General features: G+C 54.0%; 3 protein-coding genes across 3 annotated transcripts; all 3 read left to right on the top strand.

Moving 5' to 3' along the window:
* Nucleotides 1-432: 432 nt before the first annotated feature.
* Nucleotides 433-2341, top strand: PG997_001187 (udp-galactopyranose mutase; the record flags this gene model as incomplete). The annotated part of the gene is made up of 6 exons (XM_066805502.1): nucleotides 433-443; nucleotides 589-632; nucleotides 684-790; nucleotides 855-1205; nucleotides 1261-1686; nucleotides 1742-2341. The coding sequence occupies 6 exons, from the start codon at nucleotides 433-435 to the stop codon at nucleotides 2339-2341; spliced, it is 1539 nt and encodes a 512-aa protein (XP_066675275.1).
* Nucleotides 2342-4441: 2100 nt separating this feature from the next.
* On the top strand, nucleotides 4442-12074 carry PG997_001188 (serine/threonine protein kinase; the record flags this gene model as incomplete). The annotated part of the gene is made up of 3 exons (XM_066805503.1): nucleotides 4442-5442; nucleotides 5778-6613; nucleotides 6670-12074. The coding sequence occupies 3 exons, from the start codon at nucleotides 4442-4444 to the stop codon at nucleotides 12072-12074; spliced, it is 7242 nt and encodes a 2413-aa protein (XP_066675276.1).
* Nucleotides 12075-22557: 10483 nt separating this feature from the next.
* On the top strand, nucleotides 22558-23964 carry PG997_001189 (uncharacterized protein; the record flags this gene model as incomplete). The annotated part of the gene is made up of 2 exons (XM_066805504.1): nucleotides 22558-23425; nucleotides 23489-23964. The coding sequence occupies 2 exons, from the start codon at nucleotides 22558-22560 to the stop codon at nucleotides 23962-23964; spliced, it is 1344 nt and encodes a 447-aa protein (XP_066675277.1).
* Nucleotides 23965-27583: the final 3619 nt, after the last annotated feature.

Consider the following 27583-nt stretch of genomic DNA (forward strand, 5'->3'; position numbering starts at 1 on the left):
TTAGGTGCGGTGTAGGAGAAAAAGTGAATTGATTTGTTGGCTGGATCGCCCTGGATCGACCCCGCGACTCGAGTACTGGGCAGGGAATGGTACATCCCCTTGCGCAAGCTGAGGTGGGAGGACATGAGGGGTAGGCCGACTATCGACCCCCGGCCCAGGTACCTTTTCCGGGCGCTACCTGCCACCTCCCTCAAGTCGCAACGTTCAATAGACCCGAGAAGTAAACAAACCGGTACATGATCTATAAGAATATGAACTAACTAACTGCTTGGGAAATCCTGGTATGGGTGGGGTCGTTTGTTTTATTCTAATACCGCTTCCTCCTCACCGTCCGAATTCACAACTTTCCCCTCAAGACTTCTCCTGTCCCAAGAACTCGAGAACCCCCTCGCATCCCCAGTCACCACCACAGATTTGAAAGAAGAAAGCAAAATGGCTGACATGTAAGTACATCCTCGAGCTGCTGCTTCACCCATTGGCGCCTGCCATTGTTCCCAATGGGCGCTGTCTTTACCTGCCTGCCTGCCTGCCATACGCTAGCTAGCTCCCCGACTGCACTGAACCACCGTACTGACAACAATTGAACAGCAACGTCGATGTTCTCGTTATTGGCGCGGGCCCTACCGGTCTTGGTGAGTACACGATCGACTGCGAAGCCATTCCAGCGAGCTAACCCATCTCAGGTGCTGCGAAGCGTCTGCACCAGGTCCAGGGTGCCTCTTGGTTGATTGTCGACTCGAGCGAGAAGGCCGGAGGTCTCGCCTCCACAGATGTCACCCCCGAGGGTTTCGTAAGTCTACTGCCATTTCCGAACAGCTCGAGAGCACCGGAGCTAATGATAATTCGATCTGCAGCTGTACGATGTTGGCGGCCACGTTATCTTCTCCCACTACAAGTACTTCGACGACTGCATCGACGAGGCCCTGCCCAAGGAGGATGACTGGTACACCCACCAGCGTATCTCCTACGTCCGCTACAAGGGCCTCTGGGTCCCTTACCCCTTCCAGAACAACATCTCCATGCTGCCCAAGGAGGACCAGGTTGTCTGCATGAACGGCCTCATCGACTCCGCCCTCGAGTGCCGTGTTGCCAACACCAAGCCCAAGAACTTTGACGAGTGGATCCTCCGCATGACTGGTGAGGGCATTGCCAACATCTTCATGAGGCCATACAACTACAAGGTCTGGGCCGTTCCCACCACCGACGTAAGTTTCCCCCGACCCTGAGATTCGCCGGCTATCTTCTCACAGAACATGACAGATGCAAGCCGCTTGGCTCGGTGAGCGTGTCGCTGCCCCTGATGTCAAGACTGTCACCAAGAACGTCATCCTGAACAAGGTTGCTGGAAACTGGGGCCCCAACGCCACTTTCAAGTTCCCTGCTCGCGATGGCACTGGTGGTATCTGGATCGCTGTTGCCGACACTCTCCCCAACGAGAACAAGCGTTTCGGCAAGAAGGGCACCGTTTCAAAGGTGAACGCTGCCAAGAAGCAGGTCACCATGGCCGATGGTACCACCATCGGCTACGAGAAGCTGGTTTCCACCATGGCTGTTGACCACTTGGTCGAGGCCATGGACAACAAGGAGCTGGTCGATCTTAGCAAGGGCCTGTACTACTCGTCTACCCACGTCATTGGTGTCGGTCTGCGAGGCGAGCGCCCTGAGCGCATTGGCGACAAGTGCTGGGTAAGTCAATGCATCTCATGACTACTCCAAGAACGGGATACTGACATGCCAACAGCTCTACTTCCCCGAGGACAACTGCCCCTTCTACCGTGCCACCATCTTCTCCAACTACTCTCCCTACAACCAGCCTCAGAAGGACGTCAAGCTCGCCACCCAGCAGCTGGCTGACGGCAGCAAGCCTCAGAGCACTGAGGCCAAGGAGGGTCCTTACTGGTCCATCATGCTCGAGGTCTCTCAGTCGACCAAGAAGCCTGTGGACGAGGCCAACCTTCTCCGCGACTGCATCCAGGGTCTGATCAACACCGAGATGATCAAGCCTGAGGACGAGATTGTCTCCACCTACCACCGCAAGTTTGACCACGGTTACCCTACCCCTGCCCTGGAGCGTGAGGGCGTCCTCAAGGAGCTTCTCCCCAAGCTCCAGGATATGGACATCTACTCTCGTGGCCGATTCGGCAGCTGGCGATACGAAGTCGGTAACCAGGACCATTCGTTCATGCTCGGTGTGGAGGCCGCCGATCACATTCTGAACGGCGCCGTTGAGCTTACTCTCAACTACCCTGACTTCGTCAACGGCCGCCAGAACGGCGAGCGCCGTCTCAACCAGGGCCCCATCGCCGCGAAGAAGGCCGGTCTGCCCTCGCACCCCAAATAGAGTGTTTGAGCAAATCAAGTAGAGTTGCCGGGGATATTCTATGGTATATTTGCATTTGCGTTGGAAGCATTTGATATGGGCTTCGTTTCTTCCTTAGATACGACGAAGCATGGCAGCCGGAGTTTTCGGGAGAATATACCTGCTACGAGATTTGACGAGATGCTATTTGAATGGGACCAGGCTGGGGGTCTCGCGGGCGTGCTTGGCTAAAACAAAACAGGCAATCCCGAGGGAATGGGAGGGTAGATGTATCGCTATAGAGCTATAGACTTGAGCGAAATTTGATGATTTTATGGCACCGGATGACTGCGTGTTGAGTGAGCCCTTTACAGGATGGATTGGTATAGTCATGAGCAGAGCAGCGTGCATCCTGCGCATGATGATGGACTGCACGAATTGGCATGTTTGGAACATGTATTAGCAGAGCAAACACCTGCAGTTGCCTTGAGTAATCTCCTATTCCTGCATGGTCGGCCGTTGTTATTCGCTGAACTTTTGGGGGTCCTTGACCGACTATTTCATTGGACTAATGCACATCAATTATGCTGGAACAGGAATAGATTGGCCCGACCTGATTGATGTCTCGTAGTGTGCGTGGTAGTGTACTGTAGTAGTGGTGGTAAGGGTAGGTAGCATGTAGCAGGTGGTGGGTGGTAAGGCATGTACAATACATAATGTAGGTTAGTACCGTACATACATAGTCATAGCCCATGTGCTAATAAGTTGTCGAAGTGCTAAGGATCGAGCCTTTGCCCTTTAGCGTAAGCTGTCGTCGGGAAGGCTCCCCGTCTGGAGCATGGATATAATTCACCTCATTCTGTAGATATCGAGTGTTGTGGACGGTTTTCGGGCTCATGCCCATACTCCATACCTGTCGGTACACAGCCAAGGAGAAAGTCGACGTGTTGACCAGGGCCCCCTCGGAAGCCATGTGCCACGGATGGGGCGTCTCTTACATCATACGTCAGTGCTGTAGGCCTACTGCTACATAAGCTTGTTCCCTTGGCCTTGCCCCCCCTTGTCGTGACCTCTGCTATCTTCCCGAGGGGCAGAGGGGCGGAGAGGACGAGGGGGACGGGTTGAAATTTGCGCACTTTCGGCATTTGCCATGGGTGCAGAGGACGGGATCCCGCGAAGGGGGCTCTCTGGCTTGCTGCCAGCGTTCGAGATGTAGATGGCACTGGAATAGACGGCAGGAAACAAGGAAGAAACACTTGAATTTGCGAGGTTAGGTAGGGGATACTTCTGGATACCCCATCCGGCTTATCCACTAGCTATCCACTATGGCAGCCCGAAGAGAAGCGCAGACAAGGGATTATCCGAATTTAATTTGTTGCCCTTCGTCTTGAGTGAGTCCTTCTCCACCCACGACCACGAGCAGCAAACTGGCAAGCAGAGTATTGGCAGTCGGGGTCCCTTGACGAAGACGAAGAAGAAAAAAGAGAGAGAGCGAGAGAGAGAGAGCGAGAGAGAGAGAGGCCGAGTAGTTCGGGCCTTGCTTGCACTGCACGTACGTACGTACCTACATACCGTACATAGGCTGTCTTGTTTCCCAATCCCTACCTACCTGCCCTACTTGGGTATCGCTGCCGACATCCTCTTCGTCCTCTTCGGCAATCGACCGTTACAGAAAGGTCCTGAAGCGCAGCTTTCTGTTCTGTGCACACAGCACACAGCACACCAAGCCGAAGCAAAGCAAAGCAAAGCAACGCAACGCAAAGCACCTAACCTAGCATAGCTCTAGCCCACTTTTTGCCTGCTGGGCTGCCCGCACCCCCCAGCGCGACCAACATTGACGCCCTTCGCGCACTTTACTTAACTCACTTGTACTTACTCACCATTTCCATCTCCACAAGGGCGGTCACTGCTCACTTTTGGACCCTTTGGCTTTTGCGGTTGCCATATTCGTCGAGAACCGAGGAAGGGGACAAAAAAGAAAAGAAGAAAAAGAGTCCCTGCTATGTCCAGTAACCGACGAACCCATGAGCGCCACACCCGCGTTCCCCAACACCACATCTCGATCCTTCAAGACGGACAGACCTGAAAGCTCGACCTGCTGCTAGTTTAGTCTGCCTGGCCTATGATCCCTTAGACGTCGCCATGGACGGCGGCTCTGTGGTCGTGATAGACGACCAGCTCGATCCGCCAGCGCGCATCTTGGAACGTCTGGGCCAGATCGCTGGCTACTCTTGGGAGTCGCCCGATCTCGTCCACTCGACATATGATAACTGGCACGTCGCCGGCACACGCTTCGTGTCGCCCTACTCGACAGCGACGACCCCCTCTCAATATGTCACGAGCCCTCCTACTTACGCCGGACGCTCCTCTACCAGCCCGGCTCCCCAGGACGAAGCTGGCAGCGATAAATCGTCAGCGTCCACCCCGAACGCCTCGGGCCCCGACCTTTCCAACCTCGAAGAGCAGCCGGTAGTCGCGCGTGTTTCCTACCATGTCTTGCGAGAGGAACGGGTCTTCCACACCTGCAAGAACCTCATTGCCACCTCCGACCCGAACGGAGACCATATCGTGAAACCGATAGATTTGATCAGGCTGCCCCCGCAGCCAAGCGACCGTGGGCCGATTGTGGTCGCCATCTACGAATCACCCGGTCCCAACTACTTGTCGGAGGTGATGGACCTGGGGCCTGCGTACTACTATGCCAAACGGGTAGAAGATAGATGGGAAGCTGATCGGCGTGAGCATTTCAACCTGGACGAGCCGATCAGCCTGCAACATTTCCTCGACTTTGCCATTGGCGCCACCCAGTGTTTAGAGATCCTCCACCACCGGCACGGCATGATACATGGCGAGATACGGGGCGACACTTTTCATTACAACATCGGGGAAAACCAAGTCAAATTAACTGGCTTCGGCTCGGGGCTGCGGACGTTCGAGCATGGCCTCACCAGCACCGGCTGGTCTACTCTATCCAAAGAGCTAGGGGCGAAGCACAAGTTGGTGTACATCAGCCCTGAGCAGACGGGCCGTATGCCGGCTGAGCCCGATACTCGAACCGACATATACTCGATAGGTATCCTCTTTTGGCAACTCCTCACGCAACAACCGGTCTTCAATGCGCCCACGCCACTAGATATAATACAGTCTGTATTGGGCAAACGGATACCCCTCGTGTCTACCACACGACTAGATGCGCCGGACGTGCTTGGCCGGATTATACAGAAATGCACGGCTAAGAATATCCATGATCGCTATCATTCCGTTAGTGGTTTGCGGTTCGATTTTCAAATGGTCAAGGAGCACCTGTCTAGGGGAGATAATCTTGCTCTGAGGTCTTGGAACATAGCATCGCGAGATGTTAGCTCTTTTTCATGCTGCCCACAAACATGATCGGCCGCTCAAGGGAGAGGCAGGCCATGATCAAAGTTATCGAGCGGGTGGCCAGAACACATCAGAGCTCTGTCACTGCCAGCAATAGATTCTCTGATGGTTCGGCCCTGTCAAACGATTTCCTAGACGCTGCTGATGGCTCAAGCGAGGGCGCAAGCTCTGTTGAAGGCGGCCCGAATCGCAGAAGTGGCTCGTTCACAAACCAGACGCTCTCGGCGGACACAAGAATCTCGAGAACGGGCTTCAATACTCTGCTGAATGGCAATGAAACCCCCACGATATCTGGAGAAACTGCCTCGTCGGGCCATTCGTCCGGCGCCCCAAGAATAACACGAGCCTGGGAACGGCACCAGTCCGTATCTTTTGAAACGAAGAGTCTCACAGATGGCTTCGGCGACAGGCAAACGAGGCATAGTGGTATCGAGAGCAACTGCTCGCTCTCCCGGCAGCTTGGCTCGACCAAATTCCGAAGGAGAGGCCATTGCGAGGTGGTCGTCATTGAAGGAGCCGGAGGCCTCGGCAAATCAACGCTCGCGCAGCAAGTGCTTACAGATGCCAAAAGAAGGGGCTACTGTGCCACTTCCAAATTCGACACAGCCAGGAGGACCGCTTTTGGGCCACTGCTCAAGCTGGTTTCGTCTCTTTTCAGGCAAGTGTTTGTGGAAAGGAACACCGAGACGCCGCTTCACATGGCCCTGAAGGAGTATGTCCGCCCCATTTGGCCAATGCTTCACAAACTACTCGGCCTACCAGAGCATCTGTTCGGTCCTGCCGAAACCATGGTGCAACGGTCGGCTTCTGCGGCACAAAGCCCTTCCAAGAACGACAACATCCGAGCTACTATTCGGAGGCGTGGTTCATCTCCTGGGAGCTCCCCGGCGCCCAAGCAAGAAGTCCACGGGTCCCGTCCCAGACCTCCCAGGAGTTTCTTCGTTCTGGTGCCTCCACGAAGACCATTCGTCTAATGAACACGTTCCTAGATATACTCCGGATTTTTACCACATACCATTTCATCTGCTTTGTATTGGATGACCTGCATTATAGCGACGATGAGAGCCTAGAACTCATCACGCAGATGATCGGGGCAAGGCTGAAGATGGTTGTTATCGTGACCTATAGGCCGGAGGAGATTACTGCCGAAGAGGTTATGAAGGTCTTACAGCCGTCTGACTCCGAAGAACATCCTAAAGCCAACGGACCCCGCATCACTCGAATTGTCTTGGAGCCGCTGATCGAATCTGAAATCCAGCATTATGTCGCATCGACACTATGCAGGCCCATCCCTGAGATCGAACCATTAGCAATCGTCATCCAGGCCAAAACTCAGGGAAACCCTTTCTACATGCGCGAAATGCTTGGTGCCGCTTACCGCTCGAAGTGCATATGGTACGAATACAAGGAAAATCGTTGGCTATATGATCTGAATAAGCTATTCGACCAGTTCAAGAGCGAGCATGACTACGACCTTCTAGACACTGACTTTGTGACCCGTAGACTGAGTGAGCTACCTCCAGCCTCTCGGTCATTGCTCGCCTGGGCCTCTTTAGTTGGAACTTCGTTCTCGTTCCAGCTTATCTGCACACTTCTTGATCTTGATTCAAACACGGTTGACTGCATGTGCGCTGAGGGTTCCGAGCTTCACACAAGATACACGAAAGAAGAAGCAGTTGCTGGGCTACAAGCAGCCATCGCAGCATACATCATTGTTCAAGGGGAAACTGACGACCGGTTTCGATTTACTCACGACCGGTACATCCAGGCGGCTTCTTGTCTGCGCGAGTGCAACAAGAGCAACATGCATTTCCATATTGCACAGACCTTGATGAAGGAGTCGTTATACTCCGGCATAAGGTCACGGGACAGCACCGCATCGCACATATGTGAAGCCCTGTCCGAGATCAAGGCCAGGGTGAAATCTCGAAAACCATACAGGAAATATCTGACTGAACGCGCGTCGGTTGCAGTCGAAAATGGCGCTCGACCAACCGCTGCCAAGTACTTCTCCAGCGCCATCGAGCTCTTGCAAGAAACAGATCCCTGGGATGAGACCCAAGACGACGTTGAGTACGAGGAGACGCTGCAGCTATATCTGCGCGCAGCAGAGTGTTACGTCTATATGGGGCAGAACACTACTGCCCATCGCTTCCTGGACACGATCTTCCACCATGCGAGAACCGCAGGGGACAAGGCATCAGCTTGGCTCATACAATCGCGAATCTCAGCCCAGAACGGTGATTCGCAAACCGCGCTGAGCATACTGAAGAGCAGTCTCGAGCAACTACAGGTCGATTTCGACGATGGCCCAAGTGTGACATTCGAGTCGCTCGACGCAGAGTTCATGAAACTATCAACTCAAGTCGCGTCTACGGACCGCATGACGCTCCTGAACTCCACAAGCAGTGACCCTCAGCTTGTGTCGGTTGGGGCCATACTCGCAGACGCCTGCACTGCAGCCTGGTGGAGCGACAGCCTTAGCTTCTACAACCTCACTTTGACGATGCTGCGGCTACACCTAAATCAGGGCTCATACCCGCAGTCCGCAACAGCCTTCCTATATGTGGCTACCATAGCCTTGACACGCTTCAACATGGTGGGGTTTGCGGCCGAGCTGGGCAGCCAAAGCATGGAGCTACTAGACCGACTGAGAGATCCATTTTCATCGGCGCGTGGATATATGATATACACTAACCTGGTAGCCCACGTTCGTATCCCTATCGGCGTTACAGTCAGTCAGTTGGAGCAGGCAATTGAGTTTGCTGCCGCTGCCGGCGACCGGTTATCGGTCATTCTCAGCTTCGGGTATTCTGCGCAAACCCGGTTGTACGCCAGCGAGAATTATGCAGACCTTGAAGCAATCTGTCAATACTGCTGTGAAGAGATCTCCGGGTGGCATCTGGATACTCGAGGTGGCCCAATGCTCATATCTGTCAGGCAGACTTGCCGTGCGATGGCAGGCAAAACGCAGACCACAAAGCCTCTTGAGGTGATGTCCGATCCGCAACACTCCTCCACAGGCTACAAGGACTGGTTGAGCAGTGCCGCTAGGGATGACGGCAGGTCCTTGCTTCTATACGAAGCAAACGAGATCATTCCCATGTATCTGTACGGTCATTACGAGCAGGCCTGTGAGATCGGACGAAGGTGCATTGAGAAAATACATCTCCTATGGTCTGGCCGGAACACTCGGGTTGTACTCCTGTTCTACAGCCTCTCATTAACTGGCCTCTTGTTCCAAAAGCTTGCCGATCCACGCAACAAGGCCGAAGACCTGCAAAAGGAAGTCCAGGACACCATGGCCTTGCTGCAAGAGTACAACAAACAGATCAAGGACTGGCAGATAGTGTCCGATGTAAACTATCTATCCTGGTCAAGATACATGGATGCCTTGATCGCCGAGCTCTCCCGGGATCACGGAGAAGCAATGCGCCTGTATGAGACTGGACTCGACCACGCATCTGAGCACAACTTCACTTTCGAAGAGGCCCTGGGGAATTTCCTGATGGCCGGCTTTTTTATTCGACAGTCTGCCAGGAGATCGGCCCGAGCTGTGTTGCGGGAATCGGTTGGCCTATGGCAACAGCTGGGTGCTATCGGCATTGCACGCCGTATCGAGGAGGAGCATGCTCTGCTTCTTTACGGACCTACGCAGAACATGAGAACGGTCGAGGCCGGTGTGCAGACGGACTTTGCGGGCGACACCGCATCCGTGGCTTACCCTGAAGACGACGATGTCCAGAGGTCACAGCAAGCCACCATTGCCGAGTCGAGAGAGACCCGAATGGCTGCCTGGCGGGGTTCGGTACAGCCTGAATCTGGTGTCGGGCTTCCTACATTGGACATGATTGACCTGCACGCAATCCTGATGTCTTCGCAGGTCATCTCATCCGTATTGCAGGTCGATACACTACTGAGAACTATGTGCGATGTCATCTTGCAGACCTGCGGTGGATCCGCTACGCAAGCTGCCATTGTTGTACAGGACGAGGAGGCCGAGGAAGAGGCCTGGTGTGTTGCCGCCAGTGGCGAGCCCGACAAGGGGGCTGCTGCACATATGCCTCCAAGACCATTAGCAGGCACTTCTCTTGTTGCCGAGAACGTTGTACTGTACTGCACACGCTTCCGGGAGGCGGTTTTCATTCCAGATCTCATCAAGGATGAGAGATTCGGCAACGTGAGCGAGATGTGGCTACAGAGGAACCCGCTCAGCAAGGCTGTTATCGCGATCCCCATCTGCCACGGTTCGAAGCCCCTGCTCGGTGTTCTATACCTCGAGGGGGAGCCTGGTGCATTCACCGACAGGAACGTGACAGTGTTGCAGCTGCTAGTCAACCAGATCGGCATCAGTTATTCAAACGCGCTGTCGATGAAAGCGATAGAGAAGGTGTCTGCCGAGAACGTCGGCATGGTCGAGGTTCAGAAGCAGGCTCTTGCACAAGCTTTGGAAGCCGAAACCAAGGCAAAGCATGCCGAAGCGAAAGCACTACGGAACGTCAAGATAGCCGAGGAGGCTGCCAAGGCCAAATCGATATTCCTGGCCAACGTTTCGCACGAGCTGCGTACACCACTGAACGGTGTCATCGGCAACTCGGAGCTGCTCAGAGACAGCAACCTCAACAGAGAACAGCTCGAGATGGCCGACTCTATCCGAGTCTCGGCGGACCTGCTCCTCGCCGTCATCAATGATATCCTCGACTTCTCCAAGATTGAAGCGGACAAGATGAAACTATACATTGTTGCGTTCCATCCTGAGGAGATGGTCAAGGAAGTCGTCCGAGCTGCCTCGTACAGCAACCGAGAGAAGACATCAAAGAAGAACGTGAAGATAATCCAGGACATTAACCTTCCCCCGATGCTCATATATGGAGATCCGATCCGCCTGCACCAGGTGCTTGGCAACCTGATCTCCAACAGTCTCAAGTTCACGGAAGACGGGGCCGTCACAATAGGGGCCAGGATCGATTCCGAAACAGCCGAGAACGCGACACTGACCTTCTGGGTCCGGGACACTGGCATTGGAATTCCTCGCGAGCAGTTGATCAAGTTGTTCCAGCCATTCAGCCAAGCAGATGCTAGCACCGCCAGAAAGTACGGCGGCAGCGGCCTGGGCCTCAGCATTTGCAAGTCTCTTATCGAAACCATGATGAAGGGAAGGATCGAACTGGAAAGCGAGGAAAACATTGGCACGACGGTCTGGTTCAGCGTCACTTTTGACAAGGCGAAGCCAGAAGTCTCTGCTGGCGATGCACAGACTATCCATATGCCACAGATCATCGACAAGCCTCAGAAAACGGCCAAGAACAGCACGAACCCACCCCCCAATCCTTTCATGGACCTGACCCGGATTCCCAAGGATGAGATACGAGTATGCATTGCCGAGGACAACCTCATCAACCAGAGGATAGCCATCCAGTATGTCCGCAAACTGGGTTATACCAAAGTGGATGCGTACGAAAACGGTCTCAAGGCGGTCGAGGGCCTACGGGAGCAGGCCAAGTCGGGCAACCCTTACCACGTCGTTCTCATGGATGTGCAAATGCCTATTCTGGACGGCTACGAAGCTACTAAGCTCCTGCGACGGGATGACATAGAGATCGTGAGGAAGGTGTTGGTCATCGCCATGACAGCTTCCGCGATCCAGGGCGATAGAGAAAAATGCCTGGCCGCGGGGATGAATGATTACCTGGCCAAACCTGTCAAGGCCGATCTGCTCAGGAGGAAGCTGGATACTTACATTACTGGTCAGGTACTCCCACCGTTGGCGCCATCGAGAATCTCCCCCATGCCTCCGACACCGCCCCTGATAGAACAAGCGGGAGGAGGAAGTTATTATGACAACCAGCCCGCGCCCAGTCCGCCCATCATGTCCACCTCGGACATGAATGGCTCCGCGGTATCTCTGGTGCCAGCGCAAACAAGCCAGTTGGCTCTTCGGCCCGAGCAACCTCCCAGTCAGCCATCCAATGAGAGCATAAAACCGGGCTCCGTCTCCGATTCGAGCTCCATCATCGAAACTCCTGGCTCAGCAACACCGGCGCCTACAGCTCCTGTAGCACCCGCAGCATCAACAACTCCTGCAGCTCCTGCAGCTCCAACAGCAGCACCAGCACCAAAAGATGCCAAGCGCCAGCCTCGGAAGCTGACCAAGAGCCGCCACAATAGTGAAGTCATAGACAAGGAGAAGCTGGACAAGCTGGAGAAACAGGAGAAGCAGGAGAAACCAAAAGCTGTGCTGAAGAAGACGCAAAGATCAAGCGTTACTTCGCTGGAGCAAGCGGCAACTCAAGATAAGGAGGGCGCGGTGTCTCGAGACGACGGGCGCCGTGCCAGCTTGGCGAGCTTGAGCAGTCTTGGGAGCCGAAGCTTCTTCTCGAAAGGAGGGAGCTGAACAGCAGCATAGAAGCACAGGGAGGGAAATGTTTGTTTGTAGGAACTAGGTAGATGCGCACTTTTTGGGGGGCTATGTTATATCACGATGTTACGAAATCTATCACGCGTTTAGAGCGATGCTAGGTTTGAGATGGGTGGTCGCCTTTGCAGTATTTTGACACGGGGCTAGACCAACTGCTGCTACTATCACCGCCAACCACTACTACTACTACCAGCCGGAGGGGGAGGGCAGGGTTCTCTGATTCTGATTCTTTGGGGATAGACTGTTGTTCCAAAGGGGGTTTGGCATTGCATATTGCGCGTGTGTGTTTGTGCGTGTGTTGATTGGGTGTTCCTCGGTGTTTGCATGTTCGATTACTGCATAGTGACTTTTTTTGTGCTTGATTGGGACTTAAGGCAAACGAAGAAAGAGGGGGGATGAGCGGAGAGTGGGAAGGAATGAGCGGGAGAAAGGAGAGGGGGAGTGGTTCCATGAGGGAAGTGGAAGCGTAGAGAGAGAGAGAGAGAGAGAGCTGTAGATATCTACCTACTCTAACGGGCATTAAATGGATATGACCATGACAGAATCAAACAATATTTGCTATATTAATATCGACATCTCGTGCCGTAGCACATACATGTGTACGTGTACGCATGCACTCGAGTATTGTGTCACGACACCCAAACAGAGACACTCGTATTAATCCCTTCGTGTTCTTTCTCTTACGCTTGCCCCAAGGTCCAATACGCGCAGTGCCCCCGGGGCTTGCTTAGCTCGGGGCCACCACCGGCTTCCTCGACTGCCCACACAGTTACATGTAGGCGGCGAGCCCCAGAAGAAACGAGTGGAGTCAAGAACGGATAAACGGCCCAGGCGACAGCGACTTGGGAGGACGAGGCGCGCGGCACGATTGATATTCTTTCTAATCAGCGACAACAACTACAACAATAACCGACACCCCGCCTCCGGCGTCGGCCACTGGCAAGTCGGTTTATTATTAGAACAATAGCGGCAATAGCGTCAAATCATCCATACAACTTGCGTTCTCGTCCTCGGTAAGAGTTCGCTATAGCATCTTCTCGTCAGTCCAGTAGCATATAGCTTTGTTTTACCCATGGTGGTCGCACTGGCGCTGACAATACACACCCGTCTATGTTGGAAAATACGGATCGCACATCCAGCCTTGAACACGCCATGTCCCGCAACGGCATCGCGGGCCAGGCGCGGGCTGAAGAGCATCGTTAAATTGCAATATGACAAGTCATTCAAGGTCTCGACCAAGCTCCTGCGCCTCCACAGTCTTGCTTTCAGACAGGGCTACTCAGAGCGGTTATATGCCACTAGCGATCATCCCCGTGTTGAAAGAGCGCACATCCAGCAGTTCTCCGGACTGCGGAATATACATAGTCTCTCCTGTGCCCACCTCAGATGGAGACAGTAGGTTTTGCCCGCGGCACGCTATTGGGGGAGAGACGGCACGGGACGGTAAGCGCACAACGAGGTCGCATGGCAACCTGTCTGGAGAGGGCCCGCGTGCCACTTGCGGCCGATCGTGCAGCCCAGCGTAGCGGCTGATGAGGGTAAAAAGGGAGGGAAATGAGTTGCTTCTCCCCGAATCAGGAATCTAGTCCGTTCACTTACACAAGAAAGAGGTCGTCGTCGGGAACTCGCACCCGTTCCACTGCTGCCAAGGCGAGTCATCAGCTGCCCCGTACTGGAACGGAAACCGCTGTGGTCAGCAGCAGAGAATGCATGCATATGCCATGCATGTTTCGAACAACTCATAGGAGCGGACGGGTATATCACCCAGTGATAACGACCGGATCGGCGCGTGGCTGTCGGCAGTCAAGCAGTCCATTTCGTCATGGTACGCCGACGACCCTTTGGCATGAAGCCTAAAGAACGGGGGTTCCTCGACGAGGGTGAGCTGAAGCGCCAAAAGCGGCCAGGAGGCTGAGTGTCTATCCCCATGGCACTCCAACAAGAATGGAGAGCCGGAGCTGAACCTTGAGGCCTGGCAGTTTGGCGTTGACAAACGGGGGCGGCGCCACGCAATCGGATCGGGCGTGTCTTGCTTGTGTCAGATCAAGAGGATACACGCTTTCTCGAAAGATCGATAGTGAGTCAGGGATATGTGATATCGTTCCCTTTTTCATCTCTTCCTTCCACTCTCAGCTGCACACCGTGAATAAGTAGTGATGTATATGACTTGAGGCTAAGAGCCGCAAAAGCATCAGCGGGGCCAGGGTGAGCTGTACCCTGCAGAGGGTTCGTAGGATCGGCCGAGACGGCCCAAGTTAGCTTATGGCAGGAGCAGGAGCTTGATCCAAGGAGCCCTGGCAGGGTAGTCAAAAGGACATTCCGAAGTGGACCATGAGGGGATTACCAGGGCAGCTTGGGCGGCGCTTATCAGAAAGAAGCAAGCTCTTGGGCTTAGGGCCACATGGGGGACGCATCCGGGAGAGCTAGGTAGGGTTTGGTTTATGAGAAGGGAAGGGAAGGGAAGGGAAGGGAAGGAAAAGAGAAGGGGCAGGCACCTCGGGTTACTGTAGTGGGAAGCCTGACGAGAACGGCTGGTATTATGCTGTGTACTCACTCAGCCTTCGTCAGAGAGGAATAGTCCACCAGTCATGTACAGCGCCAGCGAACACTGCCTATCCCCCTGTCCCCCACAGCACACCCAGGGACGGAAAGCGAACCGAGCAGTCATTTCTTGGGCCACACTCCCAAACCCGCTCGTTTACCGGTTATAACGCTTGCTGTACGTCTGATTGGTCGCCACGGCTGCAGTTAGCGGAGCATCTGAAACGACCATCTCAGCATCCAAAGTCCCTGCCTGGCCAGCCTACTGCCTACTACCGCGCTTTCAGTACTACCGCATCTCTGAGCTGCAGGCAATGGAGGGAGAGGCAGAAAAAGCAGAGGAAGCAGTTGGAAGAGAAAAGAGAAGAGGTTGTCGATGGCGTGTGGGACTGGGCAGTATGATCGACCTACTTGCCTTAGTGCCACACACCAGCGAGCTTGCTATCGGACGAGTGCCACGGTTTCCCGTCCCAGCCATCCGTCAAACCATCCTTTGCCCTGCAGCGCTACTGAAGCAGAGCAGGCTATTGGACGGTTGGGGAGTGCGCGTGCGAATGCAGCTTCGAGGCTAAAAGTAGGGAGGCCAAACAGCCAGCTGGCCGCGGCTTTGCATTCGTCGCTTTTCAAGTGGCGCCGTGTCGTTACTTCTGCACAGAGAAGGTGACTGCGGCAAGTAGTGGTGGCTTGAAATGCAATACCGGCTCCGCATTGGGATCATGTTGAATGCATCTCGCCATAACAAGATATTGACTGGCACCAGCATCAGCCAGCCAGCCAGCTTGTTGCCCACGGTGTTGACCCGCGTTCTCTTTGCCCAAGCTGAAGAAGTTGGCCAGGCTGATTCGTCTGATGCGATAGCTGACAGATTCTGTGGGCATTGGCAGAGGGTGGTAGAACCTTGCAGTGCGTGATAAAGTCACGACGCTCTAGGAAATCACCTTCATTCTTTCATATCCATGCCGTCATCCGCGCCAAACTATCGTGCTAAGACGGGCTTCCATATGCAATCCTCGGCGGGTTGCAATTGGGCCTTGCATTAGAGTTTGTCGGAAGTCCGTTCTAATAAGGTCAGAATTGTTTGCCTCGCGGCCAGCATCCTTGGGAGAGAGATGGCATCAATTGATGGCAGAGAGTGCGCCAACGTCACAGCTACACATCCGACTCATCATGTTGCCCAGCGAGAGCCACATGGCCTTTTGCGTGGCTGATGTGTTCGAACTTCGAACTCGGTCAAGCCATCAACTCAGTTCATCTGATGTTTGGTAGATGACCCCACAGCTGGACGCACTCGCACCGTGCCATGTTGCACTAATCACTGGCCCAGGGTGGGTGGCAGGGTGGCCTTGGCCGGGGAATCGCAGGTAAACACCCAGAAAATCCTGAACATGGTTCTGGGCGTGGGCGTGGGCGTGGGCGGGCGGCTTGTCTCTTTTCTGGTTTTTTCTTTTTTCTTTCTTTCTCTTTCGGGGTGACCCCCGCTCCCTCTCGGCTTGCCTCCCAGCTTCCCAGCTTACCCCCCCCATCAGACGAGGCCCAGATGGGATGAACGTTTCAGAGTGCCCATTGAGGCCCCGCCAATTTCTGCATTAGGCAATTGTCCAAGTTGCAGCTGAACAAGAAGGTTAAGCCACAAAAAGAGAGATGGCGGGGGAAGGTGAGAGAGCACGAGAGCCACACTTGATGATTGGCCCGGTACAAAAAGCAAGATATGTAACCTTGAAGGTCATTTGCCAGTATCAGCTAAGATAAGGGAAGTTTAGGCGGTGTTCGGAGGACGCTGCCTACACTGTACTGTACATGCCGCGTGTACGTGATCATAAGCGATGGCCAATCTGCTCTGTTCTAATCTGACCGGACCTGACCTGACCTGACCTGAGGGCTGTAATGGTAGTAATGGTAGCAGCAATGCAATGGTCGAGGGCAATAATAAAGTTGGTGCGAAGCGCTGTCAACCCGAGCCCGAAGCATGCTAGTACAAGCGCAGTACGTTGCACCAGACGAATCGAGTATCACCAATGATCGGGAGGCCGTGATTGGCTTAAAATCGTCCGATCTTCCCTTTTGAGATAGTCCTACACAGGTTAGCCTACGCAGAGACGAACCTACATGTACCTCCATTTCTCTGGCTCCTGTTGTATGCTTGCATTCGTTCGCGTCCAAACCCTGCCGGCAAGGTGAAGGGCCTGGCGCCTTTTTCAATACAAGCCAATCTCTTTTCTTCTGACAAGCCCCCGAACTCCTCCGTGATTAATGCCATGCGATGGGTTTAGACGAACGAGTAGTTTCGTCTCGTGGCCTCAACGTCCGGTCCGAAGCGCGTTGGGTGGGTGGCTGACCGTGGCACGCGAGCTCGTGGCGGAGGCTGCTGCGACGTACAACACTGCCATGTAGCTATCCTCAATTTGTGCACCGTGAGTATTATGAGACCTCGAGGCCTTCTCCCCTACACGGCGTCTGACACCAAGTGTGTCCGGCGGGCGTGGAGGGTGAATCCAGGAGATACATTCGTCTCGTATCACGTCTGAGCAGAAGTGCCTTTTGTCAAGTCCCCGTCCGGACTAGTCAGGTCGAATTACGAAACGCGCCTCGCGCTGCCAATGCTCGCATAATACTCGAATAAACGACACAAGTGCAATAATAAGACGATTTGGTTTTTGGTGGCCGTTAATATGTAAGTATGTAGACAGTGAATTGGTTAGTCCGGTGTCTTGTCAACGTCCTCTGCTGGGCCAGGATCCTTGGCAGCGGGGCCATCTGCTTGTGGTGGAATATGACATGGAAGATGACAGTTGAGTGCAGAGTCGACATAAAGTGAGGCCTTGGTCCCAAAGCCACGGACATTTAATATAGCCATGGCACCACAAGAGAGACAGTGAGGCCCGAAGCGTGCATGCAATGCAAGGAACAGTTCCTGTCTGTAATCGCGCAAGCAAGCATCACCCGCCAGGTCATTTGTCTTTTGGTCGAAAGCAATCAAGCCTTGGTAGGTTAGGTACCGGGATGCATTGTTCATTCGCCCTGCCCAGCTCCCGCGGATCCTTGGAGGGCATGCACGTAGCACAACCGAATCGCAACAATGCCGTAAACGCACGTGAACCTTGAGAGGCCTGGGTCGAAATTCAAAAGGGTGAGAAGGAGGAACAGGAGCAGGAGGAAAAAGAAAAAGACGCGAGACAGTTGCCCGATTCTGTGCTGCGTCCGACCTGCTCGGGTAGGAGGTATCCATTGCATGTTGCCAGTTTGTGTTGTCGACGCAAGTAAGTAAATATCGCAGCTGGCAGGAATGCGTTGCCAGTGCAGCCTAGCGCGAAGGCTGGAATGAGGAAGGTCTTCAAGGTTTTTATTATGGCGGCCGTGATTAGCTGGCGAGAGCGGGACGGACGTTAGCAACGTGTCGCAGATTGAGCCTCAATGCGACGGTAGGATGTGTTCTGGAGCTCCGGGCTCTGGGCTCTCTCTGTGGGCTCTGGGCTCTCTGGCAAATTGACCTGAAAAGTGGGCTTCTTCCTTTTTGCCCACTTCCTCCTCTTCCTGCCCCTTCGTATTAGGATGTTGCTGCTTGCGCGCATAGAATCCCATGCAAAATACTAGGGAGCTCAGGTAGGTAGGTAGGCATGTATGGCCACGACCAGACGTACATTATTATGTAGGTATGTACCCTCAGTACAGCCAAGCCAGTACCAACCCAACCCTCCCTGCACCACACACCCAGCGCCCAGCACAGGTCCTGAGCACACAGGTCGTCCTGTCTGGCCGGCCTCTCCTCTGCTGCCAGCACCCAACCAGAGCCTCTCCTTGCCCCTCATCCGCAGCAGCAGGAGAAGAAGAGAGCGATAGGGAGCGCGTCATTCTCCTTTCTCAACGACGAAGAAATTTCCCGGAATGGGTTTCTGTTACTACTACATGCTGCACAGCTGATCATCCCAACCCTGTTTTCCATACTATATTCCTTGCTGCATACGTGTGTACTGTACTGTACGCGGCCTGTACCACCACCCCCTGCCACGGAATTCCGACTGTTGTCTGGTGGCTTCTGGCATGGAATCGCGAGCTCGGCTGCCCTGGTAAAAAAACGAGAGGCCGGCATGCCAGCCAGCCTGGCAGGGGGTCGTTCCTGGTAAAACACCCGCCCCTCTGAGTTGCACTGGGGTTCATGGTCTATAACTGCCGAGCTATTACTGCCCAGGTCCTTCATTATTACCCCAACCCTGGCTGTCCTGAATAGAGCTGGGCCAAGCTCTCAATCTGGCACGGCTCACCTTGTCGTCGCTGCTGCACCCATCGCTGGACTGGACTGAGCTGGGCAAGGAGGGATACACATGTATCAGGAGCCGGGTTATACGGGGTGGGAGGAGCATCTGCTGATCGGTCCCGAGCTTGTTTTCCCATACGAAACTTTTGCGTCAACACAGTGAATAAACTCCGTCCCATGATTCCCAATCCGGATCTGGTGTTTGGCAGCGCGCAGGCATGGCCTACAAGTCTATTCGGACGCTTCCTCAACCTCGTATGTTGCATCCCTGTCGAGGCCTGCGAGATAAGTTGAACCACCGTACGCTTCCCGGCACGGACTGGGCATCTGCAAGTCTGCACCATACAGCTGCGAGCTACGAATCAACAATGAAGTATCGTTATGTACGTAAACGGGCACGCATGGAGCACCCCGGTAAGTAGCTTCTCGTCTTCGTATACCACTTGGTAATTGGGGAGCGGTCGACCACAACACCCGTTGCCCTGGGGAAGACGACGCGCCGCCGGAACCTTGAGCCGTGTCTTCGCTTCAGAATGAATGCATAAGGTAGGCAGGTACTTGCATGTGTACATGCAGTCTTGCAAAGAACAGACGGACAGGCACAAGATGAAGAAAGAGAGGAAAAGGGCCATGCTTACATGCAACTCGCGAGCTGCCAGCCCCGCCAAGCGAGCGACCGGTTACGGACACATGCCCACGGACTTGCTTATGTACCCACCTTCACCCTCCACCAAGTCCACTCTCACTGCATATCAACAGTCGGATACAAGTAGTAGATAGGAGGGAGGAGGCGGTGCAACGAACGGTCTTTCCATCTGTCCTAGTGTTGAGGCATTTCGATTCTGAAGTCAACGAAAAGTCAGGACTGCGGAGCAAGAGCGAATACTGATACACGCTTGGCATAGCGGCAGCATCGGGCACGAGAGGCTGCCCTCTTGCCCTCTTGCCCTGTCCTTCAAAACGGACTGTACCCTCATGCTGCCGAGTGATGGCGGCACTACAAGTACTGCTTATGTATGTAGGTATGTAGGCATCAGACGTTTTCTGGTTCTTGGGATAGATAACTGGACTATGTATGTAGACTAACCTAGCCGTGCTCTAGCTCACTCCCACCCAGATCAGATCAATCCCTTGCCTGTCCAACGAGAGCCCCGCCCATGTTTGTCCACACGACACACCTGTAGACGCGTATATTGATGTTGATACATATTTCCATAGAACTATTGGCCAAGCATATGGCCGTATGATATGGGGCTTCACGATCGGGTGTGGTGTTTTGTTTACTGTTGAGATATAGGCGTGCCGGTGACGAATGTCGGGCTGGTGCTTTCCCGTCTATTGGTACTGTCTTTTTTATATATATACTTAAGTATATATTTACATTGTACTTACCGTTCTTAGCTTGAGGTCTTCTTTTACCTCGAGTGCCCTGGGTATACTAAAAAAGAAATGCCCCACATTTATATTTGCGTTCACTTATTTGAGACCAGACTATTCGACCGTTGCCCTCCCGCCAGAGCAGTCAGTCAGGTCAATCTCGCTCAAATGGGTTTATTTATATCACGACAACGCATGTAACTTGGACCGAAGCGAAAGGAGGAGGGGGAAGAGACGCGCTCTCGCTCTCCATGCCAATACGCAATACGTACCGTCGACGCAGCCGCAGGCAGATGCTGAAAGTACATTGGTTGTTAGTAGGCAAGAGCGAGCAGGAAAAATGGGGACCTTCCCACTTTGACGGTCCCAAGGTCGAGCAAGCTGTGACAATGGGACACAATCAATGGAGAAGTCGAGCAGTTTTACATCCCGGAACCCTGACCCAAACTGCAGGCCATCATACACAATATGTAAGTCGACCTCACCTTTTTTTCAGGGATGGGCGGACTGGATTGACACAGACACACCCCCCCCAGTGCTCACAATGCCCACACAGCTCGCAGATTAAGCTATCAACAGCCTTGTCCGTCATTGCAGTGGCGTGCAAAAGCAAAAGCTGCTAACCTAGCCCCTCTTAACTCTTCCAAGTCTCTTGTCTCTTGTCCCCCTAGTAGTAGTAGTCGCTCGCTCCCTAGGCCCCAAAGCCCCAAGGCCCCATCACGGAACTTCGTCTGCGTCTGCGTCTGTCTGTCCGTCTATCTGTTGGTCGTCTCTGTCTCTCTCTACCACGGTCCAGGTAAGTCCCCGGAGTCCACAGACTGACTGTGCTTCTCGAGCCACACCTTTTCTCTCCTACCACTCGCTGCAACGAACCTCTTCCCCCGTTTCCCCTTCTCTTCTCTCGCTTGCACGCTATTCGCCTGTCTGCTCGCCCTAGCGCCTCGCCAAACAGTCGTTACGTCCCGATGGACAGACCATTCACACGCCGTTATATCAAGCACGCTTAAATCTGTCTTAGCCACGCTCTCTTGGGAAACGCTGCCCATCCATCTCTGGTCCTCTTGTTCGGATCGGCTCTCCTCTCTCCCCCATAAGGCACGACTAAATCAAAAGCCGTTGGACTAGCCTACATACCTGATGTAGTGTGTTCCCTTCCATTGTCTCTCTCTATCATCTGCCACTCTGACGACGACGACGACGACAACGACGACGACTACTACTACTACCATCTGCCCTTACCCTATCCTACCAACCAAGCAGCCAACCTTGATCGTCGATTACTACTGCTGCTGCTCTTACTACTACTACTACGGCTACTACTACTACTACGGCTACGGCTACCATTTCTCCGACTAAGTACCCGGCCTGCTGCAATCTGCACACGGACTGGGACTGCGCTTGTATATATCAAGTGTTCCTGGATATATATTGTTCATTAACCCCATCCCCCAAAACAAAATAGGCCAGGCTCATCAGCTACTCCACATTGCCAGAGCGCCCTCTGTCGACTTTCCTCTTCGGGCATTGCCTAAATTGGTCGCGGCGTGCCATACACTCGCAGCCCATCCATCTCACCAGACAAATTACCGTCCCGTTTTGTTTTTTCTGGCTCGCTCGCTGAGGTCGTTCGATGTATCTTGCCTCCCCGGGCCCTGTTCAGTTACATCCTATTAGTCGGCTTCTCGACTGTCACCTCCACGCCGGTCCCTCTAGTGTGCTGTGTCCCAAGATACTACTTGCTACCTACGCACCCGCATAGGCACCATCCTCACCCTATGCCCCCAAACTAATAATCTGCCAATATTGCCTGCCATATGTATGCGACACCGACGATCAGATGAGGCTGGGCTTTGCTACCCAAAACAGTCATAAGCCCCGCTTGCTTCCTTTTCTTACTCTTCTAAGCTGGCCGTCCTCTCCAGCTTATTATATCTCTAAAGGTTATTAGCTCCTATCCATGTCCTCTTCGCCTCCCCCGTTCTACTTATTGAGCTCCCAACTTCTTGTTTTTCGGGCTTGCCCACCACGTTACTTGCTTGGCTTGGTTCCGCTCATTCTTACTTATTTATTTTTTGCCTTTCCTTTGTGCATTCATGCTCTGTTGGTAGACTAGTCTTTGGTTACGATGATGCTCACACTCAAGCAGCCAATATATCACGGCTACCATACCGTCCATGATCTTCCAACACCACCCTCGACATCCCGACCATCGCCCCCTTGACTATCCAGGAGACTTCTCAAAAACCGTTGTCTGCGTTCCCTCGTAAGGCCAGTCCGTCTTTCAAAGGGATGTCGGCCCCGCATCGCGGACTGCCTTTGCCGGCAGCCATGACTATCGCCCAGACGGCGCCGCCACCGGGGCCAGGCCATCCCCAGGCCCCGGGGCCATCTTTGCATTCTCAGGGTCCACCACCTCCTGCTCAAAGCCAGATGCTGGGTACGTTGCCTGCACCGCCTCAGTGGCAAGGCCAAGGCCCAGGCGCAGACGAGTCCATGAGGAGCTGGCTTATGGCCAAAACGGAAGAGGAGAGGAGGCGGCAGGAGGAAGAAAAGACGCGACAGGAAACGTTACGTTTGGAACAACGAAGGTTGGAGCACGATATGCTTCGAACGTCTTTGGATAGGGGCATCCCGCCGCCCATGGTACCCGTGGTGTTTGCGGGGATGAGTGGGGGAGTACTACCCCAAGCCGCCTTGGAATGGGCGCAACAATACCTGGTTCCTCAGCACTCGCAGCCTCAGCAACTCCTACCGGCCCAAGGACAAATTTCGCCCGAGCACCGACGGGATTCTCAGTCGCATCAGTACGTCCCCTATGCTGGCTCCGTGGGTGTTCCGTCAACGCCAGGATCTGGTCCTGGTCCGCAAGGTGGTTTTGTGCCATACCAAGGCCCAGGTTCTCCCACAAGACCCAGGGCTCATACAATGTCCATGGTGGGCGGCCCCGGCGGGCGTTCGTTGGGCGGGTCTCTTCCCCGGCTGGCTACAGGCGAGGCCATGGGCGGACCTTCTGGGGTCCCATCGCACGCTACGCATTCTCTCGCTCAGCAACAAGCAGCCCCGCAGCAGCAGGAAACGCAGTCTCCCTCTATATATTTCCACCACTGGCAACCGCCGACCTCGCAAGCTGGTTCAAACCAGCCTGCAACCCCTTCCGGTTCGTTTAAAACCCAACCCAGCCCGTGAGTGTCGGTATAGCTAATTTCGCTATTCGTACTAGTGGATTCGCCGCGCAAACGAAAGGCCACGGGGCCGCCGCCACCGGCAGCTCAAGGGCCAGGCGCTCAAATGCGATATCGATCACCGCCGTTCAGCCAGTCAGGTGGTCCTTCCACGCTGGGCAACCCGCCTCCTGGTCGGCGCCGTGGGCATTCGCGTCAGAGAAGTGACATATCTGCCTATAGGTCGACACGCGGCCGAGGGGACAGTTTTGGTCCAGGAAGGGCCATGTCTCCCGGACTGGGCACACCACGGGAGGGTGGGGCGGCAGAAGGCAGCTCCATGCAGCCCCGCGGCACACATTCAGTCTCGAGTCTACTGTCGGATCAGCCGTCGCCCCGTTACGCCATGTCGGATATGAGGAACCATCCACCAGGGGAGGAGCGAAGGCAATCTCCGGTTTCATCGGAAGAACGACCGCGAGGTGGAGCCGCAGGATCAGCATCTCTACGCGACGGCGACCGAGAACACGATTAGCAAGGAGAAGAGGAGGATGTGGACGACTACGGAGCTTTTGTTTCTTGGCGGCTACAGGCGGGAAGCCATCAAATTTATGCCACGAGCCTTACGATAATGTCCTATGAACGCCACATGAAAGACGCGATTTCATACTTTCGGAGCCATATGCCAAACGAGACAGCCAGCCAGACTCGAAGTCTCGCCATTGCCTTGGGGCTCACACAGCAAAGGCAGACAGGCGTGTCGTTGTCGCCGAGCTTGGCTTGGCTTCAGGGTGGCTGACGTACTCTCGTACGAGCTTGGCCTTCGGTTCGACATGTGTATCTTTTCTACTATTTCCCCATATATTTCTCTTTCCCCCTCTACTACGTGTAACAATTATTACCTGCATAACTATAGGGGTGGTTCGGACAAAAGCATGGCCTGGAAATAAACAGGCTCCAGGAGTTCTGGGCAAAATCAGATATTCATTGATTTTCAAACGAGATGGCGGGCTGTACAGTGCTGTGGTGAAAAGAAGTAGCATGGTAGGCGGCTCAGCTCCGTTGGGAGGCAGAGGCGGTGAAAGCAGACCAACGACTTTACAAGCTGGTGCTGGCGAGCCGACTGGGGATGCCGACGGGCTAGTTTCTGACAGGGTCTCGACGTTGTCGTGCCGCGTCGGGTTGCGAATTGAGACGCAGGCAATATAAGCATGCAGCATCGCCAGGATAAAATCGGTCGGTGCACATTTGTACGACTCTCTGGTTGACAGGCATGCAAGCGCAACACAGTTCCCAGTCGGGCAGAGCAACTCGAGTACGAATGGCAGACGGGCGGGCAGACAGGGGTTGCATGTAGAGAAGGTACTTGTACCAGGCAGGAGACAGCAGATCTGACGTGTTGATACTATTCTGGGATGCTGAAACACGAGCGAATAGCAAATCATTTCCCAGGAAATTGTCTGGATTGCAGGTTTTCCTTCCCTCCTTTGGAATGATTTTTTTGTGAGACTTGGCAGCGCGACCTGCAATCGGTCGTCAGAGTGGCGGCAGTTACTAACAACACGAGACCCTTTATTAAGTGCCTACCGTCCGTGTGAGCCGGTACGAAGAATGCAATAATACCTTTGGGAAATGGTGGACAAAGGGGAAGACAGAGATACGGGGCACTGGCAGCAAATATGGTTTCCAAAAAGGAAAATAGCCGTACCGTCTGCTCGCTCTGATAGGCTGGATCGTGCAAAGGCATGGCGCGCCCGGCGGCCAACGCGCGTACGGACCGAGACATGGAAAGAAACAATTCAGGTCACGATTGGGGGAGAGAGAGGAAGGGAAGGGAAGGGGAAGGGAAGGGGGTGACGAGATGATGGGATGGTGGGATGATGACATGCATGAATGGAATGATGGACTGGCGTTGTGATTGGACGGGCTGCCTCTCGCTACCTCCCTTTCCCTTCTGGCCCCTAGTAAGGAAGCAGTCAAAGTTTGGATACCATCGTGTCCGCGCCTATCTGTGACTATAAGTACATACATACACATAAACACACACGTACTTACTGTATGAACAGGAAATTGGACTTTGTATCACCCACCTGCCAGCCTACCTTCCTACTCCATCCAGGATACAACATGACAGGTCACCTCCGACGATAAGTCCGAACTTCCTCTTCTTCTTGGCTCCCTTTCGGCCGGGTCTCCATAATCTGGACAACGCATGCATTGATCGTCAGTCTTTGTGTTATGATACTATGCCATAGCGAGTTCGCGTGAGAAGAGGTCCGGCACGGTCCTTTGGGGGCCGCTCTGCAGTCGGCAAGTAACCCGGTTTCATCACCACCCTCGCTCCCCGCTTCCCGCTCCCCGGCAAGATCAATTGATGGCATGCGATACAACCCCTTCGTGGGGTGACATCCATCTGTACGCTGTAGGCTTGTTGCTACCCAAGATCCCTTCTTCCCCCTTTCTCCCGAGGAGAAAGAAGGTTCTGGCCCATGGTAACATGTTTATCCGCCTATCAAATAACAACGACGACGACGTCGCCAGGGGTGGTTGGTTGGGCTTGTGCCTTTGTCACTCCTGCCTCCTCAGTTTGTGATGATCTCGCGTGCGCGGATTGGCATCGAACAGAACGACGGATCTCTCCGAGCCTGGTTTTCTATATTCAACAGCCTCATTTCCCTCTAGCGTGGGGGGTGGGTGGTGGTGGTGCAATCGGCAAGCAAGCAAGCAAGGCAAGGCAGCCTTGGAACCCGGGCAGACGATCTCCACGGGACGGCCGGCCGGCAATTGCAAGCCGTCTTTCTCTCTTGCTCACCCTTGCCGTCTACCAGTTGTACCTGCCAGATACGGCCGGCCGGCGTCAAAGGCCCCCTTTTCCTTCCCGCGTGGGGGATATTCGAAACCCAACCCTCAACCTCGCAGAAGTTGTGCGTCGCCATGCCGTTCCCTGACGTGAAAGGACACTGCTTCGTAGCGAGCTCTCGAGACACACTCCCCCCCGCGGCGCGAGAGTTCTTTCTCTCCCTCTCCCCTAGCACCCACGTCCTTCATTGTGTGCGTGTGTGGCTCCGAAGAGGGGATTGTATCGTCGTGCGTGGTATGCGAGTACACGGGAGAAACAGGGTGAAGCCACTGGTCGTCCTGAAAATACCAAGCATGATGTGGGCAACTTGTTGTAGAGCGGTACCCAAAGAATCCTGAACTGGTACATCTTCAGCAAGAACGAGCTCGGTCAACAATCCAACTTGGGGCTCAGACACGGCATCGCATGGGCTGGCTAGCGCTGACTCTTCGGCTCAAGCCCGCGGACGCATCTCAGGGCAGCCAAGAAGGAGTCTCCAGCGGCTAAGAGTCCGATCCTTTGTCGGCATAGAAGAGAAAAAGGATTTTCGGAATGGCATTCCGCGTAAGCAATTCACCTGTACAAAGACTGCACTAAGGCCCAAGCCAAGGAATGTCCGGGTCAGTCACCGTCAGGGATGAAGCATCTACACTGCAATCCAGCCCAGCACAAGACGGAAGTAACAAGGGCGTTTAGGCACTACAGGGGCAGACACAATGCTGACTATTCCATGACAGAAGATTTCATCGAGCAAGGTCGTGCCCCCGACTTTCTATTACATTACCATAGCACTATTCCGGTATGATACATACAAAACGAGACTTATGTGTGTCCATCGTGAGTTTTGGTTCCTCCGCAGAACGTAGGGGCTTCATGCCCGTGAGAGGCCAAGGGAGAGAAGGAGAAGAAGTAGTAACGACAACGACCACGGCGACGACAACATCATCATCATCAACAACAACAACAACAACAAAAGCAGCAGCAGCAGCAGCAGCGCTCCCGGCCTCCCAAGTCCAATAGACCATACGATATGGTCGCACAACGAACAACAGGTAGCCCTCTCTGCCACCGAAACGAACCCCCAAACACTCGTCACTCCTGCTTTCCCTTAACCGTGAAGCGAATGTTCCATATACATAGTGTATGCGTAGAAGAAATGATTAAATAGCAGTTAAGAGGTTGTAAATAAAACCCAAGACGTGGAAGGATTAAAGAGTCGTCTTTGGTATGCGTGGGTATAATGCGGGCTCCTGCAAAGTGTACACGCCCAGTATGTGTGTGTGTGTGTGTGTGTGTGAGTATGTGTGAGTTTGAA

This window comes from Apiospora hydei, assembly GCF_038363865.1.
Source record: "Apiospora hydei strain CBS 114990 chromosome Unknown utg000002l_segment0_segment0, whole genome shotgun sequence".
NCBI classification, from domain to species: domain Eukaryota; kingdom Fungi; phylum Ascomycota; class Sordariomycetes; order Amphisphaeriales; family Apiosporaceae; genus Apiospora; species Apiospora hydei.